Here is a 13,758-nt window from a genome sequence, read left to right as displayed (position 1 = left end):
AAAAAATAATAATAATTTGTTTGAACACACAGAAAAGTCAGCCATGAACAGATCAGCTCACACATTTATTACTGAATGATAAAGCCAAGCAGAAGATTTTGATATTTCTCACTGTGTACTGTTGTATTACAGCTTAATTATGAACTTTAACTTTCAGACAAATTCAGTGTCACATTTCCACATAGGCCGTTTTTCTTTAGTTGGGTTGATTTTCCAGCTTCTCCAGCACATCCTTAAACTGCGGCATTGATGAGTCCATGCAGAATTTGGTTGTATTTGTCAGGGTGAGCCTGTGTAGCAAAAGAGAGCAGCGCTCTTCTCAGGTTTTGACAATGCTTAAAAAAGTATGTCAGCTCATGTACACAAGAGGTAGTTTCGCCATAGAGGAAGACTTACCAAATACTGCCATGACAGGCGGGTGATGGCAAATTTATCTCCAGGGACGCAACATCCTTTGGATCAATGCTCTTCAAGTCTTTAGAGTGGACGCAGCCTCTGCATCCTAGATTATTCAAGGGAAAACTTAAAACGGTAACTTAACACAAAACACACACATTAAAGTCACCAAATTATGTGAGCAGCCACCTCAGGTAAAATGATTCAAAGTTTTCCAAAGATCGCGGCTGTGTTATATCTGTCTGTTGGTGCTGACATGCCTGATGTAGGCCCTTGTTTTGATGCTATATGTTCACAATACATAGAGCAAAGATCTACTTTATATTCAGGTGTACATCCTCAAGTAGAAACAACTTGCCCACTAAATATTTATGGAGGAAGAGTTGGTCTAAAAGTAGGTGTAACCCTAACCCTAACAGTGATGCTCCACTGGGAACTGACTATGCCTTGGCTAAAATCTGCCAAAATCATTTGGATGGGCTTCATATGATGACAGATGGAAGGCTGCACATCTAAGCACTGTTGACTTGATTTTGTTGGTTCTGGTTGGTTGTAGGACTATCCAGTTTCCTGCCAAGGTCCTTTTTTCCCCCTCTGTATCTGTTGAAACACGCCTCATAATGACATCAAAGTGGAGTTTTACCAGAGTGGTAAGAACTGAGCAACAGATAAGATACGCTATCACACAGTGTTTTAGCGTTACAGGCCTATAAAACCGTAACACAAACCACCCATCAGAAACTACTGATCCCCACTGCTTCCATTTTCACCTCTATTGAGGGTATGTACGTGATGTCACAGCTAGTGAGGTCACCATAGTCACAGCCACTGAGTGGCAAAAAGCGACATTAGCTTGAATCATAGACTTTAATAGTGTGTAAGCTGTAAAACTAAATAAAAAAAGGTCTTCACCTTTTGTTGATGTTGTTGTTTTGGCGTAGTTATGCCTGATGATAACTAATTCAGTTCCAATAATAAATAACAATAAAACAATAAACAGAATATTTGTGATCACTCCTCGGCATCCTTTTAACATCCGGTCGGATGTTACAGTATTGTGTTGCTAACGTTACTTCTCAGTACAGCTCTTAGCATCTTTTATTTAGCTACATTTATCATAATTGAAATGACCTAAAACCAACTTAAACTAACTGAAACCAAAACAACTGGACAATTGGACAGATGGACAATGATCCATACTAGTTTATATGGATCATTGTCGAGTCCAATTGTCCTAAATTTGATATGATAATCCACATTTTTTCCCCTGGTCTCTGTATTTACCGCTACATTTCATCTGGGGGGTGTGGCCCCAGGCGGCAGATTGACGTCTGTGCATGCCCTCTATAGTAGAACTAGAGATATGAAAGAAGAGTTAATTTATCTCCTCCCCTTGGGCACTATTTTTCGTAAATTTAAGATTCACTACCACTGCTATGCCGATGACACCCAGCTCTACCTCTCTAGTAAACCCAACTCCACGCTACACTGCCTACTTTCCCCTCGACTCCATCCCTCACTCACCCCCAACACTGCCTCCATTCTTGTCCACAGTCTCGTCACCTCCAGTCTGGATTACTGTAACTCTCTCTTCTTTGGGGTCCCTCACAAGTCCCTCCATAACCCCCAAATAGGCCAAAATTCTACTGCACGAATCATCACCAAAATCCCTTCTTCCTGCCATATCACTCCCATCCTACAGGAACTTCACTGGCTCCCGGTCACACAAAGAATTCAATTCAAAATCCCTCTGTACACCTTCAAAGCTATCCATAACCTCGCCCCTCCATATCTGTCCAACCTTCTCCTTCACTCCTTCACTGTCCCCTCTGTTCACCTTAGAACCATGCTTACTCACTCCACCCTTAACCCCCCGCTCTACATCTGTTTTATTAAATGATGCCCATTGTCTGTCTGTTACTGCTTGAATGTTGCATATTGTATGTTTCTTGTATTTGGATGTTTGAACGCTGTTTCTTTGTGTCTATCTACTGTTGTATTTATCTATTCCTTTCTGTAAAGTGTCCTTGGGTGACTTGAAAGGTGCCTCTTACATAAATGTATTATTAAAAAGGTTTCTGTGCAGGCCTAATTAATGACCAACTTCCACCAGACCTTCGTCAACTTCAGTTATTAACAGTGAGAATGACAAGACATAGAGCAGGGTATTAGTTGCTTTGAAATGTCCGTATCATATTGTATGCCACAAGAATGACTAACCTACTTCACCATATTGTCCACCTGTGTTGAAAGTAGGCTTGACAACACCTGGAGAACCTCGAGTGCCAGCACTACCTTTAGGGCCTGGAGGCCCTTGAGAGCCTGGAGGATCTGGAGAGCCTGGAGGACCTGGAGAGTCTGGAGGGCCTGGAGGGCCGCGTGGGCCTGAAGGGCCATCTGGGCCTGCAGGGCCGCATGGGCCTATAGGGCCGCGTGGGCCGTGTTCGCCTGGAGGGTCTGAAGGGCTTGGAGGGCTTGGAGGGCCTGGAGGGCGTGATCTTTCCGCTTCCAAAATAGTGCTGTATGTGACATAAATAAATAAACTAAATATGGATCATACTGATACTTGATACAAAATACCTGGACAGCATCTATGTTTCTTGTTGGAAGAATATGGATTTGTTTCAGCATTTTGCAGTTGGGATACTTCATGCATTTGGGGCATAAATGACAAACCGTCCTTCATCGTACATTAATATTTCTTTGTGTGGTGGACAGTTGGTCTGACGTCACTACATTGGACCAGTCAAATGAAATATATTATCAATATATTATCAATGGCAAAATGTAAAGTTATGACTTACAGATTCCTAAAGTATTGATAGGGGTCGCAGATAGTCTTACACACCTCCGTGCCATCCACCTGTGTCTCCCTGGGGGGGGTATAAATACAGTCACATTCAGAAATACACTATCAAACATTCCTTATTTTCATGACAGTCCCGAAGGAGTTCCCAGACATGTTGAGCACTTATTGGCCCTTTTGCCTTCACTCTGCAGCCCATCTCATCCCAAATTGTCTAGATTGGGTATATGTCAGATGACTGGAGGCCAGGCCAGTCCATAACTCTCCCTCTTGGTCAAACGGTCCTTAGACAGCCTGGAGGTGTGTTTGGGGTCATTGTCCCAAATGATAGTCCAACTAAATGCATGGGATGGATGCAGGATGAAGTAGTAGCCATGCCGGTTTAGTGTGCCTTCAATTTTGATTAAATCCCCAGTAGTGTCACCAGCAAAGAAACCCCACACCATCACACCTCCTCCTCCTACCTGCTTCACGGTGGAAGCCATGCACGTAGAGACCATCCATTCAACTTTTCTATGGCGTTTGGAACCAAAGATCTTATTTGGACCAAAGCATGGATTCCCATTTGTCTAATGCCAATTCCTTGTGTCCCTTGGCTAACAGTTGTCAAGCTGTGTACCAGCACAACTGATGGTCCCGACCCCATTAAGAAGGCAAGAAATTCCACAAATGAACCCTGACAAGACACACCTGTGAAGTGAAAACCATTTCAGGTGACTACCTTGTGAAGCTCATTGAGAGAAAGCCAAGGGTTTGCAGCTCTGTCAACAAAGCAAAGGGTGACTACGTTTCATCTAAAATATGAAACCTATTTAGATTTATTTAACCATTTTTTTCTTTGCTACATACATCCATATATCTTGCTTCAACTATTGGATGTGTAGTAAAGTATTAAAAATAAAGAAAAAACATTGAATAAGACGGTGTCCAAATGATTGACTGGTAGTCTATATGAAGCATTGATGATGATTCAGGCCCCAACACCTTTTGTGCACTTTATTGGTTTAATGAATAAAAAGAGGCATTATTCCTAGTCAAGATGTGTGTTATCCACAAAAGCATCCAGACAGTCCAAACAGTGGTTACGTGTAAATAAAATACCTACATTCACACTAGCCAGGACTCTATATAACTGAAAATCTAACATAAAAGTATCTTCAGAAGTCTTCTACAGAGCCGGTAGGTGTCAATTTGCCGCCGTAGCTACAGCAACAGCCCAAATCCTAAGCAGACCCTAATGCTGTAGCCTGACCTCCCCAGAAATGTAACTATGCGTCGCAGACCACAAGAGCCGTCATTAGTTCACTTGGTAGTAGCACGTATCTTTCGAGGATTTCCAGTTGCTTCTCCACCTCCGCAATTTTCAAATGAATTGTTTTTGGATCAATGGAGAAGGCAAAACATTGAGGAAAGGTTAACTGAGGATGTTCAGAGATATAAACATTTGTATGACTTGTATTTGACGTAAAGAGAAGCAGGAGGTAGAAAAAAAGACAAACTCAACCGGCAAAAAAGACACAGCGCCGTGTTTTAACAGAGCGAGCAAGATAAACCAGTGCACAAATATAAATGGCTCCCACTGGCGTAGGCTACGTGCGTTAGTGACGTTGTCTTGTCCCAGCGTACTTTAAATGAGGCTTAGGGACGGTGACTTCATTAGCACCTACTTAAATCAAGACTATTGTGCTAGAGGATGCCAAATGCTAGCATGCTTTGAGTTTTCTAAGGGCAGGACTTGAAGCACTACAGCTGGACAATATCGTGGCATCAAAAGCTATGCAGATGCTTTTGAAGGAAATGAGATGTCAGTTCACTGGTTGAAAGTATCTGCAAGGGAAGAATTGGACCAGTTGTCCAAATCCAGGTGTGTAAAGCTGGTACCAACTCAGTCAAGACTTGGGGTTGTACAGTTATACCTGTACAAAAAGTGGTTGTGTCATACATTCTGAAATAGCCTGCATCGGACCCCCAAATCAAGGAGGACATTTTTGCATTCCCTCTTATTTTTAGCAATATTTGTGAACATGATTAGAAAGACATTTACTTCACTCTCTCTCTCACATCAACAGCACTTACATGACTTCAGTTGAGGGACAGTTGTCACTGGGGAGCCAAATTCTTCCAGGTGGACGATCCTTTGTTGTTTCTTGGCAACGGCATCCGTCAGCAACTTGATGGATATCAACAAAGAAAATATTTCAGCAATATACAGAATATTTGTGGACTGTGTAGAACTGCAGTGTTTCATCAATTAATTGGAGCCTGGGAAAGTTTTACGAACTGCTGTTGGGTGGGCATTCATCATAAGGAGGAAGGATCTCCAGATTCTGGAGCACTCTCTGGAACTCGATCAGTTTCACACAGTAAACCCTACCGTCATTCATGTTGATACTGCAGGAAAACAGAGAGTCATGATTTGATTTTTTTATTCATTTTTTTTTATGTAAAAAAAAACGAGTTTTCTCACTTATCCAACTCGGAGAAATACGGTGAGTGATTAAATTTCACATAGGGGTCGTATCCCTTTAAGTGACAGTCCACAGGAAACTCCTGTTATCTATCTGCTCAACTGCAGCATTTAATGATACACAATGTATTTCACCAGTCTGTGTGAGTTATTTGCAAAATAGAGTCTCACTTAATTTGAGCAGGACAATGCAGTGGCATCTTTACGTCCAGGGACTGCATCGCCCTCAGGTCAATATCAGGGTAATTTTTGTTGAACGAGTTGCAGTCTCCGCAGTAGACTGTAAAGCAACATGAGATAAACATTTAATCAAATCAAACTGGACTAATTGCTGCAAAAAAAAAATTGTTACCCGACTCTGTTGTGGCAAAACTCACTGTTTAATGTAGGAATATCACGTACAGGAGGAGGAGGAGTCGGAATCATCACTGGAGGGGTTGTAGTTTTAAGCCAGGCTCTGTGGGTTGATTGAGTCATATTATATTTATCAAGATGTCAGCAAACAGGAAGTGCACTCCTAGGGCTTGCAGTAATCTGTTATCAGTGAGGAAATGGCTGACAGAAGGTCGTTGTCACATTGGTGGCTTCAGTGCGGCTACACTTCAACCAGTGGTTTCTAAAGTATGTCAGGATGAAATGGTTCTTTTATTTGAACAAACGTTGTGTAGCTGGACAAAGGGATGGATTGTGAGTAGATAGGTAGGTTGACACAACAGAGACGTCTTCTCACAAACGAAAATATACACAACGGCAGGGGTTTGACGCTGCAGCCTTGCTTGGCGTGGTATAACTAATATTATTGGGGGGCTAAAATTCGCTAATGTGAGCAAAAATGGTTGTACGTGCTTGTTTGAGACTTAGAGCACTGGAACCAGCCAATGTAATAATCTCCTGCAAGGGTTGAGCTACCATTCTCTAAACAAAGGACACCATGTACAGACATGTCCCTAAAATGACTCCAAAACAACAGGATCCATCTGAGGGTAACTTGTCTTATAATCTGTAACTAGTAATCATCCCCAAAATGGAGGACAAACCTGACTCACCGAAGTCTTTTCCTCCAGCTCTTAAAGGATGAGCTGTGTAAGCTGCAGTCAAATCAAACAGCAGCTTCTCTTAGGCTCCAATAAAACTGTATTTAAAAAGTATTCACTTTAAATCCCTCTAAAGTAAAGGACCTGCCATGTATGCTAATTATGTGCAATAATGACCACATAATACACCTATGGGTCTGTGTATGTTTTGGTCATCAGATTTTCCATTCAGAAAAGGACATTAAAAAAAAGTGAGTTCTTATTTGATTTTCATTTTAAAATTTAAATTTAAAAAAAAAAAAAAAAAGAAATTAAAGGCATTTTTCTTTATCTGTTTCAAGAATGGATGGACAAAAACCAGCCTATTCTCATTTTATGTTTGTAAAAGTAAAAAATAAAATAAATAAAAGCCTGTTCTTTTCATATTGTGCAACCGTTGCTGTTTTCAAAGTAAGAGCATGTATGAGGACGGTATTGTGTAACAGACGTTGATGGACATGTATCAGTACTCTGTTTTTTGAAACGATATAGTGAAGAGGACACTGAGCTAAGCTGCATATTTCAGGTTAAAAACTAGAAGTAACACAGTCAGCTACTAGCTAACATTACTCTGATCCGCAGAGATTTCTGCAGATGACAAAAATTTGTTTCCGTCTTGTAGCGATTTTATTTCTAGAAACAGAAAATGATAACGGACCAGTTTTTAAAGTTTTGTTTATCCATTCTCGAGGCCGAGGAAGAAAAATTACTTTTCAAGCACAATGTTTGAATTTTATAATGTAAACCAAATTTTTTTTAATATCCTATCCTTTTTTTTTTAAGATCCAATAACCAGAACACACACGGACCACCTATGTATGAGAAAACAACTGCGTCAGCACTTCATAACTGTCCATCTGAATCTCCTACGGTCCCCCAACTTGTATGTAGCTTACCTATTTTGTTTTTTGTATCCATTTGTTTTCATCGTTTCATTGTCTCTTTTTCTTATATGTGTTGTTCTATTGTTATAGTTTCATATTAATAGTTAGTTCTATTGTTGTTATAGTTTCATATTAAGGGACAATGGATGGAAAGTCGCATCTTTGCTGTATGTTTGTTCATTAATATGAATTGTCCCTTTTAAATACTGTAAATAAAATACAAGTTTATTGTCACTGGGGCATCTCTTTTTACTGCTTTAAGAGCAAGTTGCAGGACCACAGTGATTTACTGTATATACCCTAATCAGCCGCAGCTTTAAAACCTCAGGAACAACAAATTAAAAAAAAAAAAAAAAAAAAGGCAGACTCACCGTAAAACGTCACCAATCGATGTTAACCAGCTGGATTGTCTCACGCAAACCTGCCGTCCATCTGCCAACGTCTCACTGAAATCAAAGCGTCATCGTCAGCTCAGTTTCATTGCGCCGTCCGAGAATGACTTTAACACAAATGTTGCACACACTAACATGTATTCAGTTATGCTACACATTTCGCTGGGATGTCGTTTGGCCCAGACTAGAATCCTGGAGGTTTCAGTTGGCTGTTTCATGTTGCCGTCGTTGCAGTAACATCCACTTTTGGCTTCAGCTGTTCCTTAAAATAAAAGAAAAAACGTATACATGCGTATGGACGTATCATAGCTGGTTGTGCTTCCTTTTGAAGAAAAAGAAAGAATAAAGTGAGAGTAAAAATGAAAATTGCCCACGTTGAAAGTGGGACACCAGATTTCTGCTTTTCGGTTTCACGGGATTTTTGGGTGGATGAGCCGTGGTTGTGGGAGTCTGAGAAACGGGTTTGGAGCTGGTTGACGGAGGGTCGTCAGGAATGCGTATGCAGAACTCCTCGTAACTCACAGAGGTGTCAGGTTCAGCTGTCTTCCATTCGTCATCTAGAAGAGGAGATCAATGTTGGTGATCAAATAAGAACATTAGAACCGTCAACAAAGGTCAACACGTTGCGCTGTTCTTTGTGTTTTGTTTTGTTTTTTTGAGTTGTTCCTAAACCATTGTGTGTGCATCAAGGACTGTCACTGGTCTGGTCTAGGTGGGGGCTACATGTCTAAGTAACATCCATGTGAATGAACGTCAGGTCCAATAGTCAGGTCCAAAAATACTGAAGTGTGACAATATGATCAACATTATTCACTCCACCCGTCAGTGGTTTTAATGCTGTGGCTGATCGGTGTAACTTCCTAAACTCCCAGAACACGTCAATACACATGAAAGCAGAAAAGCAATACGACTATTTAGTAGCATCAGTCACCAGTCAAATATATGTATGCAGCTCATAACTCACTCCCTGCAGCTGGCTGGAGCAGAAGGATCATCAAAAGCGGTCGAATGATGAAGAGGATCATCGTGGCTCCTGTGTACCTGTGTGTGTGTTCAGAGGATGTGCAGGGCTTGGTCTTTATAGGGACCTCACAATCTCAACAATCTGCAGCAAACCAGGAAGGAAGTTCTGCAGCTGAAGCCTCCATCCTAGAGGTCCCTGTACCAGCAACCAGGCTGCATCTGTTCTCAACAAGAAACTATTCCACTTTTGTCTGCTGACATATAGCCCCATTTGGTTTCGCAGTGGGAAGCTCCAATAGAATATGTCGTCTCCACTTATTCATTGATAGACTAACCTTTTTTTTCTTTTTTCTTTTTTTTTTTTTTACAGCTGTGCTTCCAACCTGCTATGCTATGGGGGACTGTGCTATGGGGCACACAGTGCCTGTTGCATCTTTATGGACAGAGTGTGCAAAATGGCTTTGGCTTCACTTTAGAGGAGCAAGTGGGTGGCTGTGGCTAAAGAAACATCCTAGCTGGTGAGGCTAGCTGAGTGGTTTTAGTTGTTAGTAGTAGGGTTAAGCTAATCTCTTGGTTGATGGTGGCTGCATGGAGGGGGTGACTCACTGCATTCTTGAGGTGTTTTGGGCCTGACTTAACGAAACATCGGTGAAGGCAGGTGCCCACTTGAAAACCCCAATGATGTGCTGCATACTGCCTACTGCTGCTGGCTAGGCTAGTTAGCTTGTGTCTTCTTATTGGTTGCTAGTGGTAGCTGACTGCTAGCCTGCTGTTCAGTTTTTCAGTTGAACTGGGCTTCTAAATGCGTTTTGCCTCGGCTCTTGGCACAAGGGATTGGGAGGCATCAGCACTAACCACCGAGTCGCTGTGCTGCCCGCACTACTAGAGGTTTCCTAAAAAAAAAATTTCAAGAAAGAGAATTCCACTGAAAGCTTCTTCAGGGCGTAACATCAAAAACAATGCTTATTTAATTCTTTTTCAAACCAACAAAAAAAGTAAAAGAAACTGACGAGTGTGGGGACCGACCAGCCACCTTGGACCTTGACCTGAACACAGTTTAAATGCACCGGACTAAAACACACATAAAGATCACCATATTATCACCATATAACACTAGAGGCACTAATGCCAGAGGTAAAACAGTGTTCTTGCTACTTTCTGTTTCACTATTACTGACAGTTTTTGGGGTAAATCTCAACAGACTCAGAATCTCAAACTTACTGTAGCTACATTATTCTATGTAGGTGGATCTCATCCCATCTTCTACTACCACTTATCCCCACTAGGGAGGCGAGGGTTGCTGGAGCCTATCCCAGGCATCATCGCACACCCTGAACAGGGCTAACACATAGACAAACAACCACTCACACCTCAGGTCAATTTAGAGCGACACATTAGCCGAACAAGCATGTCTTTGGAGGTTGGAGGAAACACAAACACAGGACATGTAAACTCCACCCAGAAAGGCCTGAGCTGGACTCGAGCCCGGACCTTCTCACTGGGAGGCATCAGTGCTGACCACAGGAAGGTGGACGGTTGGGTGGTGGATGGGGTGACACCGGGGCTGTGGTGGTTCTCTGGGCTTGGTGCCCACGTCCTCCTGATCAGGGGCGGGGGTTTTGGAGGGGGCTGGGTCGGACTCTGAGTCCTGGTGATGGTCTCACTCATATTTAGTGATGCCCACATGCATGTGTGGTGTCACTTGCCAGCTCATGTTGCGTCACATCAAGAAGAATTGATGAGTCCCACCTATGAAGTATCAAGGTCTGGACTGTTCTTTGACTTTATTGGACACCCTTGCCCTGGACTCTCCCATCTCTCCAGAAATCCACACAGGAGCCCGTCTTAATCGTCAGTGAGGGGCCTTACGGTTAGGGTTGGAGAGCACAGGATCTTTCACTCAAAAACATGAAACATGAAAAAATATGAGCACTGGGTGAAAATGACTGACTGGACACTTTTGGTTTTGTGATAAGATTTCAAATCTCGAAAAAAAGAACACACAGAACCTTTCCTCTTGCAACATCTTTGGTGCTCCAACATAAGCTACGTGTCGGTACATGTTTGCAGACGGTTCAGAGTGAATCTCCATCAGTGGACAGAAACATGCACAGGACTCTTCACGTCGGCGTGGTTCTCCTCAACATCGTCTGGATCGCCTTCTTTCTGCAACCAGACCCTTTCTCGGGTAAATTAAAGCTTTTGTGTCTTTTCATGCCAAAGGTTAAATCATTTGTTGGTTGTTGTCTCATGGTTTGTGTTGATCTTCAGTGTCTGTACAGAAAAGAAGCTCTGACACTTCTGAGTTCTGTATCGGGCCTCCACCTGATGTAAAGCCGACGTCTACTGCACGGTCAGTGAACACCACCTCTGATTCTACCAACCACCAATAAAACAACATCTAAAAAAACACCTGTTGAGACTCACCTCAAATTAATGATTAATAATTAATAATAACATCCAGTTAGATGATAGTAACATGATTTATTTGCTGCTGTTGCTCCACTTTCCTCATCAGTTCCTCTACATGTTTCTTGTTGTACGTAACATTTACCAAATGTTTTATTGTTGTCCGTCTAAATAGTGTCTTTTATTTCTTCTATGTAGGGACATGGAGGAGACTCCAAAAACAGCAGCTCCTGTTGAAGTGACCCGGAGTCCAACGTCAACTGTCCCAGATGGAGACCGTCCGTCTACATGTCCCTCTGATCATCCTGAGTTTAAAGTCCTTTTGCTTTTACCGTCTCTGTTTGAAGAGTTCAGTTGTCATTTAGATCATTTCACCTTCATCTTAATTTTTCAATGCTGAGAACATTTACATCAGAATCTGATTTGATTGTCTTGATCCAGGCTCTACAGAAGTAAAACTGGATGATCGGTAACTTTTCTCCTTAATTTAAATATATATATATTATATTCTTACCTATAAATAAAAAAATGTTTTTGTTGCATGGCTTCCTGTAACATGAACAACACTAGTTACAGCAGCAACAGTGGTTTAAAGGAATGATTCGTCCTTTAGTTTTAGTATATTATATATATATACACACACACTAAATAATCGAACATTAATAGCAGGCCTGTAATTTCATCATTTTAGGGGAAAGGCCACTTGGCCTTTTGTGTTTTTTTTGAGGGCACCAAGGCCATAAAATAAAACAATGATTTTAAGTTCACGTCTATAATGAATTTAATTTAAGGACTAATGACACTTCTGAGGAAGATTGGAGTCTCAGATGAAACTATCAAGCAGGTAACAAAACATCTCCTATACTGTTATGTCTGACGATGAGTGAATATTGAACATATCTCACCTTATCAATCCATCACTTACTTCAAAAACTGTAAAACTTATTAAACCTTTATCCTCCCATAATTTTTGTTCCATTGACGCCGAATGCGCAAGAGAATCTTCAGACTGCACTACTACACAGATTTTTGATTAGTCAAAATTAAGTTTTCTCCTTTAATTTAAATCTAAAAACAAACAAAAAAAACACAAAAAAACAAAAAACAAAAAACACAACAAACAAACGTTTTTGTTGCATGGCTTCTTGTAACATGAACAACAGTAGTTATAGCAGTGACAATGGTTTAAAGGAAGTTGATTCTTCTTTTAGTTTTAGTATATCTAATGTATATGTAGCATTTAATAGAAAGTAGCGTTAATGTCCGAGGTGATGGTGACACTACATCCAGTCAGATGATGATGATGCCCTTTATTTGCTGCTGTTGCTCCACTTTCCTCGTCAGTTCCTCTTCATGTTTCTTGTTGTACGTAACATTTACCAAATGTTTTATTGTGGAGCCTCTGATTTTATTTCAACTATTAAGGGACGTGGAGGAGACAATAACAACAACAACGGCTGGTTTTCCTGTTGTGAGTCCAACTTCCTCAGAGGTCACAACAGCCTCAGAGTTGATTTCTACCAGCAGCTCTGCAGCTGCTCCTCTAAAAGTGACCCAACGTCCAACGACTAAGCAGCAACATCCAACGACTAAGCAGCAACATCCAACGACTAAGCAGCAACGTCCAACAACTAAGCAACAACGTCCAACAACTAAGCAACGTCTAAAGACTAATCACCGTCCAAAGACTAATGGCCAATATGACAGCTACAATGAGTATCGGATTCGCCATTGTTCTGGTTCGTTGGTGTTGTTTTGCTTTTTCTGTCTCTGTTTGAAAAGTTGAATGAAACTGCTTCTTTTTTCTGACATTTACATCATTTCATTATAAACCCAACCACTTATACTTACATCACAATTTACATTCTAAGATCATATTGGAGATCCATTTCGAGATCCGCTCTGGTAAGTTTTCTGCTACAGTTCTGATACGTTTGCTTTTCTTTGTCGATTTACGTCAGATAAACATGACACCGTTAGTGTAGCGTTTACAACAGGAGCTGAAGCGGATTCAGTTTTAGTGAGAGTCAGTGATGGTGGAATAGAAAGTAGCAGTAATGTCAGAGGTGATGGTGACACTACGTCTAGTCAGATGATGATAATGTTCTTCATTGTAACAGCAGTAATCTCAGTATCCAAGTTCCTGTGGAATATTTGTAAAAAGGTTCATCTAACAGTGTTCTTGTGTATTATTTTCTTTTTTAAGCAAGTTGCCTCTAATACACTGATCTTGCCTCTGATCACGGTGAGTCTGAAAAAGCTTCATTGATATCATTTCATCATAGAACCAAACATTTATCTTAACTGAACAGTGCTGTCAATGTTTTAATCGTCATTTTATTTCTGGCCCTTTCCCTTTCCTCTCTAT

At 41.1% G+C, this 13,758-nt stretch overlaps 1 protein-coding gene across 3 annotated transcripts; it reads right to left on the bottom strand.

The window, feature by feature from the left end:
• Positions 1 to 52: 52 nt before the first annotated feature.
• LOC125014716 lies at positions 53 to 9,063 on the bottom strand. 3 transcript variants are annotated; one of them, XM_047596029.1, is made up of 12 exons: positions 8,983 to 9,063; positions 8,393 to 8,575; positions 8,154 to 8,280; positions 7,998 to 8,072; positions 6,047 to 6,126; positions 5,841 to 5,949; positions 5,484 to 5,593; positions 5,279 to 5,372; positions 3,201 to 3,269; positions 2,617 to 2,915; positions 397 to 502; positions 53 to 290 (listed from the first exon to the last, which is right to left on the bottom strand). In XM_047596029.1, exons 1-12 carry the CDS (start codon positions 9,041 to 9,043, stop codon positions 197 to 199), a joined length of 1,407 nt encoding a protein of 468 aa, XP_047451985.1. In that variant the 5' UTR covers positions 9,044 to 9,063; the 3' UTR covers positions 53 to 196. The 3 variants fall into 3 exon arrangements, with proteins under 3 accessions (XP_047451985.1, XP_047452004.1, XP_047451995.1); XM_047596048.1 differs by having other exon boundaries at positions 2,692 to 2,915; XM_047596039.1 differs by having other exon boundaries at positions 8,154 to 8,274.
• Positions 9,064 to 13,758: the final 4,695 nt, after the last annotated feature.

Source organism: Mugil cephalus, chromosome 1 (assembly GCF_022458985.1).
Source record: "Mugil cephalus isolate CIBA_MC_2020 chromosome 1, CIBA_Mcephalus_1.1, whole genome shotgun sequence".
NCBI lineage: Eukaryota > Metazoa > Chordata > Actinopteri > Mugiliformes > Mugilidae > Mugil > Mugil cephalus.
The sequence above is the reverse complement of the archived record's forward strand: the minus strand, read 5'-3'. Positions and strand labels throughout refer to the sequence as shown.